Here is a 19,589-nt window from a genome sequence, read left to right as displayed (position 1 = left end):
GTGTCATTAGCTCATTCTTCTTAATACAGAGAGAACATTTGATAAGGCCTTCTGTTCCTCCTTTTACCTTTTCAAAAGTAAAACAAAACTTTTTTTCTTCTTCGCCTGAACCTTCTTGTGTTCTGACTGTCCTTCTCAAACATATTGGAAATATACAGTATATTTCAGAGCATTTGTTATAACTGTATTTGCTATAACTGATTTAAGTATTTTTTCTGGCTTTTTGAATATTTACTGCTTAGCGACTGCATCTTAGCCTGTTTATACAGCTCTGCATTCTATTTAAACTGTTTTTGTGTTGATTAACTGTTTTGCACTCTTAAAAAGTTATTTGTTGCTTAATTTTACCTGTAGGCTAACACACTCAAGTGTGCTAGCCACTTAAAAGCATTTATAGCATTTACTGTCTGTTTTTTTTCCTTGTCTCTGTAAAAAAAAAAAAAAAAAAAACTCTTGTTTTCCCACCTTACTGAACTAGACTAGTCCAGTTTCAGAGGTGCTGATCCCTGGGCTTTGTTTTTAGTTCCTGTTACTGATCCATTGCCTTATTAGGAAGGAGGGAAGTTTCTTTGCTTACCAGTGGGAGTGGGAAGCACTGAGCAGCCTTTTTGTCCGAATTGGTGAAGTTTCAGCCAGAAACTAGTAGTCTATTGGTCGTTTTGGGCCAATTCCTAGCTCCTTTCAGCCCCCTGCTATAAAACACGCTAAACACGTTTTTCCAGCTTGTACCAACTCTGCACAGATCCTCGTGGTGGCCTGCAGAGTGATCCAAGCAGCAGAGAGCTAAAAGAGTGACTTTCTACCAGATATAAGTATTTTTGTGGCTTTCCCACTGTTATTAAGCTAGCGACTGCATTTCGCCTGTTTTACTGCTACTTTAAGTGATTTCTGCATTTTACACTGTTTATTGCACTTTAAGTTACTAATTGTTGCAAATTGTTTCTGTAGGCTACACACTAAAGTGCTAGCCGATTTACAGCATTTATAGCATTTACTGTCTGTTTTTTTCCTTATCTCTGTAATAAAAAAAAAATCTCTTGTTTTCCCACTTTACTGAACTAGAGTAGTCCAGTTTCAGAGTTGCTGATCCCTGGGCTTTGTTTTTAGTTCCTGTTACTGATCCATTGCCTTATTAGGAAGGAGGGAAGTTTCTTTGCTTACCAGTGGGAGTGGGAAGCACTGAGCGGCCTTTTGTCCGATTTGGTGAAGTTTCAGCCAGAAACTAGTAGTCCATTGGTCGTTTTGGGCCAATTCCTAGCTCCCTTCAGCCCCCTGCTATAAAACACGCTAAACTGTACTGCTGATCTAACCAGCATATCCTATAACTGAAAAGTTCATCTCTACTTGATTCCCAAGTAGACTATTCTCTATCTGTAAAGCCTAGCACTTACTCCTACAGTACTTGCACCTTGATAAAGCACTCTTATTATAGATAGTACCCCACCAGCCCAAAACCCACTTCCCCCGGAGTCCTTTGAAAGTTCTTTACCTACTACTTCTAGTATGTCGAGGGATCAGTTGATAGTGTCCTCTCCAGCTCAACTGGTGAACCTGGGAATATTGAGGCAATGTTACAATTGCCTCATGTACACAGGACAATCCTCTCCTTCTCCCACAAAACACAAATACATGCGAGAGATGCAACTATACGGCCAAACTGGAGGCTGAGCTCTCTCAACATAGGACTGGCAAGACCAGACAGGAGGAGAAGGCAACCACACACAATACATACCCAGTCACACATGGTACCATCACAACTTCAAATCATACACATACTCACACAAAGACATACTCGGAGGCTCTGGTCAAAAATTTACCAAAACAGCAGAGGCCACCAAAGCAGACACCCAAACAACTACCACCTCACGACCCAACACATGCAACACATAGACCACACAGTCAGAGTGTCAAACAGTCACAGCCCTTAAGGCCAAACAAAATGCCAGACACACTTGTCATTGGTGATTCCATAGTCAGGCACACTGACGTCCCGCCACCAGACTGAGTAAGGAGAAGGTCACAGTAAGCTGCCTGTCGGGCGCTAGAATCCGCCACATAACGCAAGCACTCAGGTCTCTCAACAGCAGGTACAAGTACGACTCAGTCATTGTCCACGCTGGTGTCAACTACCTGAGACGTACCTCCTTGGACTACATGTAAAGGGACGCCGAGGAGCTCTCTGATTATGTAGCCCAGGCAGGTATGACCCTGACCTTGAGCAGTATCCTACCTTCACCTAGAATGATGCCACAATACAGTGATAAGATGATCAGCTTTAATAATTGGCTTAAATTCTGGTGTCATTCAAAGGGGATCCAATGTCTGTCTGCCTGGGATGACATGCTGGACAAGCCACGCTGCTCAAGGGACGGCTTGCACCTGTCACCCTGGGCTTCCGGATATTGGCAAAGGCTCTTGCCACCCCATAGTGCCTTTTTAGGCAAGGCTCAAATTCTAAACCTACCACCCTAGAACACCAAAAAGGAAAAAACTAAGGGTAATGCTGCTCAATGCCAGAAGTCTCAATCTCAAGATGCACGCACTCGAGGCCCTTCTCAATATGGAGAACATCGATGTCTGTGCTGTGACAGAAACCTGGTTCAAGGCTCCTGAGAGCACCCCAGCACTAACAGGTTTCACCTCATATCATACGTTCCAGCCCCAAAATCCGGACAACACCAAGAAAGGAGGGGGGTGTCCATATTCATAAAGGACACCCACACCTCAAGGTTGGTGGCAACGCACGATGCATCGGAGACCATCCAGGTGCAATTAACCATAGGCAAGACTGCTCTGCAATTTGTAGCATGTTACAGGCCACCCTCTCAAACTCAGGAACCTCACATGGCCTTCCTGAAAACATTGGAGGGGATAAATGTATCTCCAAACACCATCATACTAGGTGACTTCAACTACCCTAATATAGACTGGGAACACTACTCAAGCCCGAACACTCTAACCCAAAGATTCCTGGAGTTCATAAACTCAAATGCCATGGAACAACTAGTCATCATCCCCACAAGAGGTGAAAACATACTTGATCTCATCATCACGAACATGGGATCAAAATGTTCAACACCGGAAGTATACCCCTCACTGGTGAGATCAGATCATAAACTAATCTCGCTGGAGGTCCTCATCCCGCCCCACCTGAAACAAAAAGACCACAGTGAAAAACTTCTCAAAAGCCGATTTCACACTTCTAAAAACTAGTGTGGTCTCCTTTAAGGCCCCTGAGCCAGTGGTAAACATTACTCAAACCGCTGAATCACTTACAAATGCCTTCTACCAGCACCTACAGGACTGCATGGATCAGGCAATCCCAAACAAAACTAAGACTCTCTGTACCAAAGGCAAGCGTCCAGTCTGGTGGACCCCAGCCATAAACAAGCTCTACAACAAAAGGAGGAAGCTACTACAAGATAGAGCAAAATCCTTGAAAGGTAAGACACCTTTGATCATTATAAGTAAAAACTAAGAGCTCTCATAAAATCATCCAAGGCAAATTTTGAGAGAAAAATCGCCAAGGACTCTAAAGACAATCATAAGGCCTTCTTTAGCTATGTTAGAAACCTAGGAGGAAACTCCCAGATATGCTCAGAATTAGTTCAAAATGATGTGAAAATTACTGAACCTACACACATTGCTAACATACTGGCTGACAGGTTCAGTGCAAACTTCTCCCCTCCCCAAAAGGAGAGATATCTATTCCAGAGGATTGTAGCCCCCAAACATCTCCAACGCCCAGGTGAGAACTGCCCTCACTAAGGCAAAAAACAGCATCCATGGGACCGGATGGTGTCCCCGGCTGTGTGCTTCATGAACTCAACGAGGAATTAAACCCACAGTTAGGACAGCTGTTTAATCTTAGCCTCACCTCAGGATACGCACCCAAGGAGTGGCGCACGCGACTGTGGTCCCACTTCATAAGGGCGGTGCCTCCACAGACCCTGGAAATTACCACCCCATTAGCTTGACAAGCCTTATCTGCAAAGCCATGGAGAGGATCATAATGGAACTCATAAATAAAGACATAGGGAACTTGCAGACTTTGGATCCAACCCAGTTTGGCTTTGTCAAAGGCAGATCCTGCCTCTTAAACTTGGTTGACTTTTTCGAGACAGTCACCAAGGCCATTGATGAGGGAAAGGCAGTCCATACAGCCTACCTCGACCTGGCAAAGGCCTTCACACAATACCCCACTCAGGTATCATCGAAAAACTCATCAGCTTGAATGTAAACCCATACATCACAAGATGGGTTGCAAACTGGCTAAGCGACAGAACCCACAGGGTCAGAGTTGCTGGAGCCATGTCAGACTCAAAGCCTGTCACAAGTGGTGTCCCACAGGGCTCAGTCCTGGGTCCACTCTTGTTCGGCATCTACTTTTCTGAAGTACAAGCAAACACAGGAGGGTTATGGCTGACAAAGTTTGCAGATGACTGCAAACTGGGCGCCATAGTCGAAAACACATCTGACACAGATATCCTCCAGAAGGGCCTCACAGAAACGGATAACTGGTGCCAGAGCCATGGCCTGAAGTTAAACGCCAAAAATGCATAGTCATACCCTTCGGGAAAAACAAGGTTACCCCTAGCTACCATATAGGTGACAATCCACTGAGCACAGAAAAGTCATCAGGGATCTGGGGACCCAAGTTGACAGTAGTCTTTTGTTTGACACTCATGTTGCTAAAGTAGTTAGGAAAACCTTCTATATCGCCCACCTGATCATGAAGGGATTCACATCTAGATCAAGGGAGGTCATCGTCCCCTGTACTCATCACTCATTAGACCTATGATTGAGTACAATGCCCGTTCGAATGTATCTGACCAGACACCTGATGCAGCTTGAAAGGCCCCAAAAGTTCCTCACCAAAAGGATAAAGGGTCTCAAAAATATGTCTTATGCTGCCCGACTGAAAGAACTCCAGCTTTATTCAGTCTCATACCGCTTGCTCAGAGGTGACCTGTGCCTGACATATAAGGCCATGTCAAACCCAGATTTGATGAATATGCTTCACCTCAAAAAATCTAGATCCCTCAGAACCACAAGGGCGGGAGACTTAAACCTTGACACGGTTATAAATAGAACGTGCTGGAGGGACAGATTCATCACCCAGAGACTCCCTATGCTGTGGAACAAAATCCCGGTACATGTGAGGCAGAGCACCTCGCTGGCCTTGTTCAAGAGGAATCTTGACCAATGGATGGGAGATCGCAGATATACCCCAGGGATTACTTCAGTGTCACTGCTTGACAGAGGCACAGAAAAATGATAGGCATAGTTTTTATTCAAACTAAAGGGGTGGCGAAAGCCACATAACTATGGGCTAGGCTTATAAATGCCCTTGGGCAGATAGCCTAGTATGAACCTATGAACCTATGAACCTATTAGCCCCTGGTGCAGTATATTAACATCACTGGTGAACTCAATGATTGCAACCAATAAGCAGGAATCAGCAAAACACCACTGGTTGTATTCTGTAGCCTGGACTGTGAGAAACAGATTCCAAACAGCACAGATCCTTGGGGTACACCAATGGTAACAGCACCTACGGTAAAGTTGGATTCACCAACTTTTACAGTATGTGGTCTCTCAGTGAGGCCATTGGTTAACCATTTAGTGATGCAAGTGTTACTCCCCAGCTGGTAGAGAGTGTGTCAATGATACCCAAGTGGGGGATTGTGGCCAAACCCTAGGCAGTATGCACTGTCTTACCTTCATGCAGGCCTAGCACACAGAATTAATGGGAGTTTGGCAACATCACAGATCACCTATAGCACTAGTCAGAACATACAGCTACCTGACATGGTTTGATACACATCCATCTGAATGGGGTGGAGACAGCAACTGATACAGACATGCATGTACAGACATAGCCTTACTCTCCTATCTGTAAGGTAGACTAAAATGTAATAGTGAACTTTTTGTAAATGGAAACTAGTAATTTCTCAGCTGTGTGCAATAAATATGTGGGCTGCTAATGCTGCATCTATGTATGTCACTTCTGTCAGATGTCCTCAAAGAGGTCATGTACAGCATGCAGGATAACACTATCAATCCTGTGAAAATTCACCAGGTCAAAGCATTTGACAGGAGTCCGCACGGAGGTATTCACTCCACACTGTCAGATGTGGTCCTAAACAGCTGCATCAACAAGTGGGTAGAACGCTGGATCACATACATGACATCTAAATATGTCAGAATTTGTGAAGTGACCTATACCACATGCCCAGTGATAAATTCTGTACATCAGAGCTGTCTGCTAGGAACTTTCCTGACCAGGATTTAAATTACAGACGTCAAGAATGACATACAAGTCCTATGTACAAACAATTGTCTGGAGGAATAAACATTGCGGGCAATCATTGACTGCAACTGTGGCATTAATATAATACAGACAGTATCAACACACACCAGACTGCTGCCACAGAACTGACAGCACAAGATGCAAAAAAAATGCTGAGATTTGTTTCATTATGCAAACAGATGCACAAACCAAGGATCACTCACACCCTTTAAGCAGACCAGCTGGTATGTGGCCTGTGTCCTGGACATATCTCTCAACTGTACAGATTTTCACAGAATGTCCAGATTTTTTCCCTCATATTGTTGCTCCATTTTTTATAAAATTGCATTTTTTCTGTCAAATTAGTGGCAAATCAAGGTTTGAAGTTAGAAAAGGAGACGTTTGAGTTTCAGACTTTATACCCTGCAGAAAAGTCATGCTAATGAAAACCTGTTATTCTATCAACTTTCTAAGTTTGTAAGGGCAATATTTAAAAATTGCCCCCATTTGTGGGCCTTTGTCTCACTTTTACATATGGCTTTGTCGAGATTTCCTGCTCTAAGAGGTTGAAAGATATGGTCTTGCGTTATTTGGTATCTGGACTTTCCACCAGCATGTGTCCACAGTGGTGAGTACTCCCTTGTATGCAACAGAACTACTAAGTATGTGCAGGATATCCACATGAAAGGCCATAATACCTTCATAGTTCACGGCCTTCACCACACCAATACCAAAGTACAATGCACCCTTCCTCTTGTCCCTCCCTACACATGATGTGCAACTGAAGTGTACCATCTCTGCCACAGTGAGCTGTCACACATCTATTTGTGTATCATACCTCTCAACCTATCTGAGCAAGATATCTGGACAACGCTATAAATAATGGGGGTGGGTACAAAAACCCAAAAATAGACACTTTTTTAAAATATTGCCTTTATAAACTTAGGAAGTTGCTAGAATACCAGGTTTGCATTAGCATGTATTTTCTGAAGGGTATGAAGTCTGAAACTCAAATGTTTGTCATTATTTTTTGACTTCAGTCCTCAAATTATTTGTCAGAAAAACATAACTTTATGAAGAAACAGACCAAAAATACAAGGCAAGAATCTTTGCATTCTGCGAAAATCTGGACAGTTAAGAAGTATGTTTTGCATACCTAGGGATTAGGTGTTTTTTTGCATAAACATTACTGTCTGATGGAGCAGAACATCCCCCAAGGTGTAATAACAGATGTATGTTTGATAACTGTTTAGGTGCGTTTATATCAAGTTATCGAAAGATGAAAATAGCAAACGCTATTTCATCGGCCCCAAAACATCTAAACATGAAAATACCAAACATTCAGAACAGCAAATTTTTCCCATGGAAAAAATTTGCTGCTCTGAAACACATACACACAACACAAGCACATCAAACAAACAGCAACCACATACATACACTTAAATTCTTACATCTAACGCTACACTAAACTAAACATACACTACTATCTACTCACTTACCTTAACCCAAACCCTAAGGTCCATCACTATCGCACACTCACCTAACCCGCGCCCTAAACCTAACTCACTTAAACCGCCCCTAACCCTAAAGTCTGTCACTATCGCACACATGCCTAACCCGCGCCCTAATCCTAACTCACTTAACCCGCCCCTAACCCTAACGTACAATCACACACTTACCTGAACCCAACCCGTAACTTTCCACCACAGCGCTAAGAATAGCGAAGCCACAGAAACGGCCAACCAAACTCTTTCCCGAGGAAAGAATTTGCTGTTCTGCAGCTTCGCTATTCTTAGCGTTCGCTGAATAGTATTCAATATCAGAACATTCAAAGTTTTAATACTTCGATGTTCTGATATAGACCCGTTTAGGTGATGTACTCAGTACATATATAGCTTTTTAAATGACATTGATGGCATGGTTTACATTATGACAGTGCAGATTTTGTCATATATACATCTGCCATGCACACCAGTCAACTAGCCTGTAGTGATCATAATGTCAAGTCAGTGTCAGGAGAGTGTGCTTGATTACACTCACAGATTGTTGACATGTCATAATAGCTGTACAAGTACATTGGTGCAAAACCATCTATGCTCATGCAGAATCATATATGTTGTGTCAGAAACATGGTTATTATTGGTGGTCTTATTCTGATAACTGTCCACAATTGTGCATGCTGGTTTAACTGTTGGCCATGAACATGTAACTGTGTCCCACTTGTTGGAAACCTCTGCTGGCAATACAGGCATATTCAGGCAAATCAGTTTATACTGCTTCACAATAAGCACCCAACCCCAGCTGTATATACCATCCCAGATAGATGTCCTTGTGAAGGATGCAACCCAGTTAGAATTTTGTAAACCATCCTATGTCATTTGTAAATATTAATATGATACATAGGCTTGCCTTAAAAATGTAAGAGAACTATATGTCATGATTAAACTATATGTTCTGTACTGAGCTTCAAGATTGTAATCACAGTGCACCCTTCTGGAAAAGAGCAGAAATGTGTATAAGCCAATCTAAATGTATGTTTTCATGGAAAAGGCTGGAACATACAGAGTTAACTTGCTAACTCTAAATAAGTGGAACTTGTTTATGACACTGTTATCTTGGTTTCAGCTCAAAGCAGACACAATGTCTAAAGTTGAAAAATGACTAAAAAGCATGAAACAAATGTCTAGAGTTGTAAGCTTTCCTATTTTCTGGAAACAGAGGTAATTACAGGTTTCCAAGGTAATTGTTTTACGACTTACAGTTTCTAGCAAGCTTCTAAGAGAGCAGTGTCAGCATCTGACAGATGAGTATTTTTCACAGACACCCCTGGGAACTAATGCAGAGGTGACACGAATGATGTCATCTAGCTAACCCAGTAGTAATGAGCATTATTAACTTAAGAACTATCTCAGAGAGAAACAGTGCATTTTGTATTTGTCTTCAGATCTGACATCACCAGCACTTCCCATCTGTATTTGCTTTGCTCTGTAAGTAAGATTTAGATCTTAGTATTTCTCTTAGAGATAGATAGGAATATAGCATTATATCTATGTGAGACTGTCCTACAATGTTGTTTTAAAGTATTTCCTGTGAATCTAAACTCTCTATTCACTGTGCTGAGTTAGTGTGTATTGTCTTGTGCTTTTATTATTTATTATTTTTAAACATTTTAATTCTGGCTGGTTTTGTGTAGCAATATTAAAGCTCTTAAGAGTGCTTGCATGTATTTGGTTACACTGTATAAGCCACTCCTAAACAGCCTTAGCCTGGACACACTTACCAATTGGATAACAGTAAAGTACAGTTTTGTACCTACCATAAATGTAGGTGTTCGAAGATCCACATTGCTGCAGTCCTTACACTTGGGTAGTCCGCTGTCCTCGGTCGGCCCGAATATCAAAGTATAAGGCTGATGTCGGTCAAGGCGCATTAGACTGACATCAGGACGTCAGGGTACAAATGCGCATGACCGACGTCATATCCTCAGTCTTTTCTTGCCCCAGATGTCAGAAGACCCTAACAAGAAAGGTCAAAACACAAAGACAACAAAACAACCAACCAACCACCCTAGCACTAATAATATGTATAATATATACAATATACACAATATTTACAATCCAACCCACACAACCGCCTCTAACTACAGAGGGGAAGGAGGGAGGGTAAATTGGACTGCAGCAATGTGGATCTTCGAACATCTACATTTATGGTAGGTACAAAACTGTACTATGTTCTTCATCTCACATTGCTGCAGTCCTTACACTTGGGTAGAATCCCAAAGCAGAGGTAAGGGAGGATGGCACAACTATAAAGAAGCAGGAGCTGCCAAAATGCCCTGTAAAATAGCAGTGGCAAAACCAGCCCTAGATTTAGAGTAAAGTGGAAGGTGATAATGCTTAGAGAAAGTATGGACTGAACTCCAAGTAGCTGCCTCCAAGATATCTTTAGTTGCCACCCCTTAAAAGGCTGTTGAAGTGGCAGTAGCCCTAGTGGAATGAGGCCTAATCCCAGCTGGAACCTCCTTGCCATGATGGGAATAACAGAAAGCAATGCACAACCCAATCCACTTAGAAATAGTTTGTTTTGACACAGGCTTGCCCTTAGAACTCAAAGCAAAAGAAACAAATAACTGCTGAGACTGCCTGAACCCTTTAGTTCTGCTCAAATAATATCGCAACTGCCTGTGTATATCCAAAGTGTGCAAAATCTTTTCCCCTTTATTTTGGGGTTTGCATAAAAGGTAGGCAAATGAATAGTTTGGTTTAAAGCCACACTAGAAACCACTTTAGGCATAAAGGAAGGATTAGTGCAAAGATACCCTATCCTTATGGAAAATTAAGAAAGGCTCAACTGCCATAAGGGCCTGTAATTCAGAAACCCTTCTCGCAGAGGTAATGGCCAACAAAAAAGCAGTCTTCCATGATAAATATTTCAACTCAGCAGTAGCTGCAGGCTCAAAAGGTTGTAGAGTGAGTTTCTCCAACACAAAATTGAGATCCCAAGCAGGAGTAGGAGCTCTCCGTGGGGGTCTTATATTCTTTGCCCCTCTAAGGAATTGCTTAAACAAAGGATGAGAAAACAATGGTGGGTCACAATCATAGTGAGCAGAAATTGCTGCAGCATGAATCTTAATAGAAGAGAAGGACAAACCTTTGTCCAGTAACTCAGTAAGATATTGAAGAGCCACACTTAAATTAGGCTTAGAAACATCAAATGCTTTTGCTGCACTCCAAAATAAAAATCTCTTCCATTTATCTGCGTACACTTTCCTTGTACTAGGCCTTCTGGCCTCCAAAATAACATTCAAAACTTGCTGTGGAAGCTGAAACCCTCAGGGTTTAAAACAGAATATGCCAGGCTGTCAGGTGAAGAGAGTGAAGTTTGACATTGAGTAAATGACTGTTCTCCTGAGACAGCAGGTGAGGAATCGAAGGTAAAGGCCATGGAGGCTCCCGTACCAGACTTCTCAGTAGCGGGTACCAATGCTGTCGAGGCCAATCTGGAGCTATTAAAATCATCTTTGGCTTGTCCTGTCTGGCCTTCAGAAGTACCTTTGGGAGGAGAGGCAGAGGTGGAAACGCATACACATGAAGATTGCTCCAATTGAAGGAAAGAGCATCCACTTTCCAAGCTGTGGGATGAAAACTTTTTGTGCAAAACTGTGGCAGCTGGTAGTTTAGTGGAGAAGCGAACAGATCTATGTCTGGAGTTCCCCATGACACTGTCAATTTCTGAAACACATGAGGATCCAATTTCCACTCGTGGGGATCCATAATTTGTCTGCTCAACACATCTGCTAAGGAGTTCTGTGCTCCGGCAGAAACCTTGCCTGTAGATTTAGCTTTAAACTGAGAGCAGTCTCCCACAAAATCATTGCTTGTCTGCACAGAGGATAAGAATGAGTTCCCCTTGCTTGTTGATGTACCACATGACAGTTGTGTTGTCTGTTAGAATCAACACCTGCCCTGGAAGAAGTAAATCCTTGAAAGCTATTAATGCAAATTGGACTGCTAACATCTCCTTCAGGTTGATATGTAGATGCAGAAGTCTGGCAGGCCACGTGTCTTGTATCCACTTTCCATTTAGATGAGCTCCCCAAGCTTTGTCTGAGGCATCTGTCGTTAGAATCTGACTCGCCTCTGGCGGGTCACAGAGAGTCCCTTGTTTAGGTGACATTCCTGAGCCCACCACAAAAATTCCTTTTGAATGCAAGGTATTATCTGAATGACAGTGTCCATATCTTGGCAGTGCTGTGTCCATACATTTTGAGATACCATTGTAGCTTCCTCATATGCAGTTTGGCATTGGGAAGCACCAGAATACAAGATGCCATGAACCCCAAGGCTTGAAGGACTGTCCTTGCAGTCAGCCTGGACTGATGAGACAATTGATGGAAGTAAAGAGAAAGATTCTTTTGTTTGTCCGGGGTCAAAAGGCCATCTGGGATGCTGTATTCAGTCTCACACCCAGAAAGCACATGTCCTGAGAGGGTACTAGACTGGACTTTATTTCGTTCACAGAATACCCCAGGCATCTTAGCACTGCTATCACATAGTGTAGATGATGAAGAAGTTCGTCCTTTCCTTGAGCCAGAATCAGGCAATCATCCAAATAAGGATAGATCTGTATTCCTCTTAGCCTGAAGAAAGCTATCACTGGAGCCAGAACCTTCGTGAACACTCTGGGCAGTAGATAAGCCAAAGGGCAATGCAGAGAACTGATAATGAGAAGTCCCAGCCAGCGTAGATACTTCCTGCAACTTAGCCTGATAGGAACATGAAGGTAAGCCTCCTTGAGATCCAGAGTCACCATCCAGTGATCTTTGCCCAGCAGAGGTAAAAGCTGTTGTAACGTCAACATTTTGAACTTGGGAATGTCCAGATAAGTGTTGAGGATAGATAAATCCAAAATTGGTCTCCACGTGTTCCCCTTTTTTGGTACTAGGAACAGGCGAGAATAAAATCCTAGGCCCACTTCTGACATAGGGACCGGTTGTATGGCTCCCATTTGGAGCAGCAGAGAAATCTGTTTGTGAGCCTCTATTCTTTGCTGAGGAGGAACGTCTGGCATGCCTTTGAAAGGAGGCAAGGTATGGAAATAAAACCTGTAACCTTGGTGTATGATATCCAATACCCATCTGTCTTGGGTAATTAAACTCCAATTTTCCTTGAAAAGTGCCAACCTTCCTCCCAAAGGTGCTGCCAGGCGAGAAGGCTCTGGCAGCTGAAAAGGTAGGTCATTGGGTCTGTTTACGAAAGGACTGACCCCTGCCCTCACCGAAGACTGTGCAGGGGAACTCCCTGTTCTAGGCCTGAAAGAGCCCTGAGCTCTGCCCCTACCACGTCTAGACCTACCCCTAGACTGGGAATCATAAGAAGGATACGTCCACCCCTTGGTAGGCCAATTTCTGCTAAACTTTGGAGGCTGAACCTGCAAAAAATCTTTAACAGTCTGCATAGACTTAGCCTTATCTTCCATTTTCTTTAAGACTGCCTCAACAGGTGAACCAAATAACACATCAGATTGTAAAGGAGCATCTAAAATCCTTGTCTTAACATGGTCAGCTAAATTCTGATCCCTTAGCCAGGCGTGCCTGCGAAGAACTGATCCAGTGGCAGCCACCCTAGACGAGGCCTGTACAGCATCAAAACCACATTGCAAAGAATGCTTACCCACTTGTTCAGAGACATGTACCAAATCTTGTAACTCTTTACAGTCAATACCTTCCGCCAGAGCATCTACCTTAGACTTCAATTGAGACAGTAGATAGTTTTGGTATTTCAACATGTGAAACTGGCAATTCAGAGCCCTCATAGCAAGGGTAGAAGAAGTATAGACTTTCTTTCCCCATCTATCCAAAGCCCTGGCCTCTTTATCTGGGGAACGGATTTTTAACAACAGAAGCCTTAACACCCTTAGGCCCCTGACTAACAGTTTCTGGGTCCGCCCTAGGACTCTTAAAAAGATACTTATGAGCTTCAGGCACCCTATAATACCTATCCGGCTTAACAGGAGCAGGAGGCAAAGAATCAGGATTAAGAGAGCGCTCTGCAAACACATCCTCCACAACATCCAGAACAGGAGGTATAGCCAAAGGTCTATGCTGGGGTAGAAACAAAAATTCCCTAAGCCTTTTCCTGGAATCAGAGAAGTCCTGACCTTCCCACTTAAAATGCTCCCTCATGGAATGAAGAGTCCCTGAAAAAGAAAAATCCTCAGGAGGAGAAGCAGAAGGAGTAGAATCATCCACATCAGAATCAGAATAAGGAGAGTACTCCTGCAAGTCTTCAGCCGAAGACTCTGAAACATCTGAAGCCTGCTCAAAACTCCCCAACTCAGGTTCCACCCTAGGCCTCTTATCAGGAGGGGGCAAAGAACCCCTAATCAAGGTAATCAAATCTTCTGCCATTTTAAGCATATGCTTCTTGGGCACAGATCCTGAAGAACTAGGAGTGACACCAACTGAAGCTAAAGCTGGCCTGCCTCTGGGAGAAGCCTTGGAAACAGAAGGAGAAGGCCTAACCACCCTGGGAAGGGAGGGGAGTACAGTAACCTGAGAAGCCCCTTCAGCCTGACCTGCCTCCTGAGAGGCCACATCTTGCAATAACAAGGTCTCCCCCTGGGACTCCAGAGAAACCTCCGGTGGAACCACCAGCTCCACCGACACCTCTAAAGAACCAAGGCGTCCGCACGGACGACTCGTCTAACCTGGGCTTAGCTGCCTTATCCTTGCGCTTCTTGAAGCGGACGCCGGAGCATCCGGCGGCATATTATAATTGCACCGCTTCCCGAAGACTAACCTGGCACAATCTAACCTTCTCTTAATAGTGCGCTTATTGAATCTAGCACAAAAGCGACACCCAACAACGTCGTGCTCAGGCCCTAAACAAGGAATACACAAAGTATGATAATCTCTATGTGGTATCTGTTTCCCACAAGAAATACAGTTATTCACTTTTTCTGACATCCGGTAAACCACTGAGGCAAGAAAAACTAAAATATTCCCCAGCGGGTACTTAGCCAACTTTGACTCGGTCTGAAACTCCGAATTGAAAAATTTCAGAGCGAGCGGCACTTGCAACGCTGCTTCTGCATCGGACCATGCGGCAAAAAAGACTGAGGATATGACGTCGGTCATGCGCATTTGTACCCTGACGTCCTGATGTCAGTCTAATGCGCCTTGACCGACGTCAGCCTTATACTTTGATATTCGGGCCGACCGAGGACAGCGGACTACCCAAGTGTAAGGACTGCAGCAATGTGAGATGAAGAACATCATTGCACAGTAGAATTGGTACGGGCCTTTAGAGTAGCTGATAAGAATGGCTATTGGCAGTTGGTACTACCTTCTAGTCTGGGCAGAAGGGGGCATAGCTAGACAACCTGTGCCAGCCTTCCCCAGGAGTGTCTCTGTGTTTGTATATAACTTAAATCTCAAAGTGTGTGTGGGTGTGTCAGTTACTTGGGCAGGGACACGAAGCAGTGGTTGGACAGAGAGGGAGCTGGAGGTTTTGGCTTGACTACTCAGCTGAGATCTGAACCCTATAGTTGTGCCAGTGGGGGGTCTTATTGGGGATCTGGAGAGAAAGGGAGAAACCAGCCCCAGACTGACTGTGATCTCGGTGTGCTCTTAAGTGAAATTGTACTTTACTGTGTGTGTACTGTTCATCTTCTCAATGTGCGCATCCCTCACTGGTGTTAGTGGTGAGGATTGAGACTCACTGATTACTGGGCCAGTGCAGGGGCGTCACAGTCCTCTCCATTGCTTATGTCTGGATGCTTGTATCACACTAACATCCTCTCCACTGTTATGTCCCTGTGTGACAGTTACTACTTTTGTCACTGTGCAGTCTTGTACTGTGCCATGTGGAGATGTGATTAGTGTTCCTGCTACAACTGTCTTCCTTTTGCATGCCCTCATCTGTGATATGTTACAATGTTTCACCTGTTGTTCTTCTCTGTGTTTATCTCTAAACTTAATCTCTGTGTTCCTATTCAACAAACATACTTCCCATGTCTGTTTATTATAAATGGCAGTCCATGCACCCTTACAGATCAGTTACACAATTTGTAAAAACTGCTTGCAATGGGACTCCACAATACCCTGCACTGTATACAATGTCCTGTGCTGTGCTTGGAACATCTACATTAACATATGCTAAACCTTGGTAATCACAGAGGCATTCCATTCAATCCCACTAACCCAGTTTGCTCTCATGTAAGCAAGTTTGCTATCCATATTGCTTTATATGGTTTCCTGGCTGTCAACACTGTTGTCAGCCATAAAACACTGTTTGTTTACATTTGAATGCAGCGCACTGCATAAATACGCTGCTGCTCACCCAGGCAAACACAAACTCAATGTAGGCTTCAGGCAAAGTCTACACGGAGCTTACTTTTTATCCCAATGCTGGCTTGACAAGCCGGGACTGGATTTGTCCCAGGAGGACTCATCATTATGAAATGAGCCAATGGCATGTCTCCTAATCTTTTCAAATGCTTGAATTGATTTCCAGAATATAGTGCATTACCTCATCGTTTGTGTACATGATCTATAATAATTTAACTCCTTACAGATTAGCAACATGCATTAGCTCTGTTGTATTCCCATAGAAGGCAAAATTAGTAGGAACCCACCTGTACAAATTCATTAATCATCAAATCAATTAGTCAAATACATGCTTATCACACATCCATTCATAACACAGGTATTATAGTATAAAGGCTTAGGTAGTTGCTTGGATTATAGGTTGTTTATGTGAATTTAATATTTACTGCTTCATGGAATTCTTGTAATGTGGTATGAATATGTTTTGACATAAAAAAAACTTTCTATAGGTCAACAGGTTACAATGATATTTCATTTGGTTGTGCTGGCATATCAGTCTCTGAACTAACGTGTCTAATACAGCCATGCATTCTGGTTACAAAGAACAGAAAAGAGCACTGGGCACTGTGGATCACACGGAACAAAGGGATTATCCTACATGTGGTTAACAAGTAAATTGATGACAAATACTTCTTCAATTCCCATTTCCTCAAAGTTGCTTTTATTTCACACTTTTTTCTATTGTATGACTTGACAATGATGTCAGAGTTCCTACAGTTTCAGTTTTCACCCTGTCAAGATGTTTCTCTTTACTCTATGGTTGCATGACTGAACAGTTAGTGCATTTAAATTAGGGGATATGGAGGGCAATGCTTCCCCTATGGCCCCCTTGAAAAAAATGAGTACTCTTCACTACTCTGTTATACTAAAACCCTGTCCCTCTAGTCAGTGTGATACAGAACCTTAAGGGGTGATCTCTGCTTTGCCTTCTAGGCTACAAATGAACCAGCACTGTTTGAATCCCTTAACCTAAAGGGAACCAATAGCATGGCAAACACCTTCTCTACGGCATCAACCCCACCAAATTGCATGACAGGTAACTAACCCAATGTATACTTAGTTTCTGAACTAGATTGTCCTTACCTATCAGAGTACACTCCTGGTAACCTTTAAAACCAGTCAGGATGACTGGAGGGGGGGGGGATCATAAACTTCCAATGTGGATATAGGTAGAAAGTCAACTTAATATACAGCATTATTATCTCCAGCCCCCTCCCAGTATTGGGTTATGCAATAGTTTCTTTATGATCTTCTTTGGCAATAAATTTAGTAAAAACTAAACCTTTGAACCCATTACCTGTATTTTACTTAGAGGCAATTGTTCAGTTATTGCAATTAGTGAATTTGTTTTCAGCAGCTGTTAAAATGATTTCACACAGGAGACATATTTGAGACAGCGTGGAATGGACACCAGCCTTACTCGGGTATAAAACTGCTTACAGAAACCTCTTGGGATCTGGTGTATTGTACGTATGAATTGCTGCACAGATTACACCATGCAGACTCTGGATTCAGCTGGCACTAAGAGTATTGGACACATGCAGTGCTCATTCGTTCACTTTGAGTTCCACTTCATTTTATTCAGCATTGTGGGGGCAGCAAATCCTGTCCTGACAATGAACAGGCATAAGGAAATTAACAAATCCTTGTAGTCAGAGAATAAATCCTTGATGAGATGTCAGTCTGTTACAGTATTCATACAACACACACACACACACACACACACACACACACACAGAGACACACACACACACACACACACACACACACACACACACACACACACACACACACACACAAAGACTACAAATTCAACTTCCCGGCAAGATTATGGGGTGTTGGAAGAAAATACAGCAAACTCCTGATAGTCAGAAGGATATGCAGATTCTATAAAGAAGCCTCCTTCCCTAAAATGGAAGCCTCAGCATCAAGTACTATACCTTTGTGTCACCCATGAAGCACTTTATCAGACTTAAAGACTCAAACTTATCTTTTGGTATAACCATTTTATATCTGCCCAACACACACTTCTTATGACCTTACTATTAAATGATTAATATCAAAAATAATCAATAAATGATTTCTTAAATATTCTATCAACTGTCTGGTGACATAAATGGATAAAGTGAAAGAATAGTAAATAAACCTTAAGTTGGTATCTATCTGGCCAATAGTAAAATTTCCTGACTGCTTCAGGTTCCAAAATTGGCTCACCTTTTCTTTGTCACTAGCCACAAACAGACCTACAAAGCACAACACATAGTCTTGAACCTTTGATACTGACCACCTGCATTCAGGGCACTCAGAAATTATCACAGTCACTTTACTTACATGCATGTCCAGGAGTTCCTTCTCAGTTGTGTTCTGCTGATCTTTAAGATGCTTGACTTTTAATTCCAGAGATGATAAGGCTGTTTTTAGTTTGTTCTGTGGATATTAAATAAATACATGAATTAATACATACATACATGCATATACAATTTAAATTAATTAAATAACTAAATAAAAATGCTGGCTGTTAAAATGTTTACATATATTTGGAGAGTAATACACCAAACTGACTAATAAATCTACTAACTTTTCTTGGAAAGAAATGCAAAAATGGACAAGCATACAGATACTTTTCAAAACCACTAGTGACAGATATCCCATGCTGTCAAAACCATGAGTTCAAACTTTACCTCCTTGATTACACACATAGTAAAAACATTTTCCAATAATAGGAAATAAGAATAAAAGAAAAAAAACATGAATAATAATAGTAAACACAAATATGCATATAAATTATAAAAATTGATTTATACACTTTCCATCTTCTTTTGTCGAATAAAGTTTCTTATTCTATCAAAAAGGAAGGAGGGAAAACTCATGATGGGATGGAAACAGCCAGTCCTCAAGTTATATAATGCTATTATTCAATCATAGGAAGTTACTAGGCTACTGGGTCTGAGGACCTTATAAGCCTAGCCAAGAGTTTAGTCCATGTTTAGACAAGTCTGCACCCAGAGCCCCTGCCCAGCAGGGACACAGTTGGAAACCCAGGGGTGTATTTTCCATTTCTCATCCAGTTATCCAGGTTGCGCTTAAAAAGGGATAATGAGGTATGCTGCTTGACATGGAGAGGGAGTCTATTCCACAGATGGAGGAGTCTCTGGGACACAAATCTGTCCCGCCAACAAGTTCTACTGATATCACAGACCAGGTTGAGGTCGTACATATGGGTTGCTCAAGTGCAGCTTGACTTGCGGATATGCAGCAGTCCCATCAAGGCGGGGTCCAAGATTGCTTTGTATGCCAGTCACACATCACCTCTGAGGAGTTTGCATGAAACTGAGTAGAGGGACAGGACTTTTTGCCAATCTGTGTAGAGTAGGTGTTTGAGGCCCTAGATTCCCCTGGTGAGGAACC

The 19,589-nt window shown here is 42.6% G+C and overlaps 1 protein-coding gene across 1 annotated transcript in view; it reads right to left on the bottom strand.

Moving 5' to 3' along the window:
* LOC122813960 (zinc finger protein 665-like) overlaps window positions 1–19,589 on the bottom strand; it is a 281,546-nt gene that overhangs the window by 189,819 nt on the left and 72,138 nt on the right. Inside the window, exon 2 of the mRNA XM_044086509.1 lies at window positions 18,513–18,608. Within this exon, the coding sequence (XP_043942444.1) occupies window positions 18,513–18,608 (96 nt within the window). The remainder of the gene's footprint in view (window positions 1–18,512; window positions 18,609–19,589) is intronic.

Source organism: Protopterus annectens, chromosome 10.part0 (assembly GCF_019279795.1).
Source record: "Protopterus annectens isolate FY-2018-M chromosome 10.part0, PAN1.0, whole genome shotgun sequence".
Classification (NCBI taxonomy): domain Eukaryota; kingdom Metazoa; phylum Chordata; order Ceratodontiformes; family Protopteridae; genus Protopterus; species Protopterus annectens.
The sequence above is the reverse complement of the archived record's forward strand: the minus strand, read 5'-3'. Positions and strand labels throughout refer to the sequence as shown.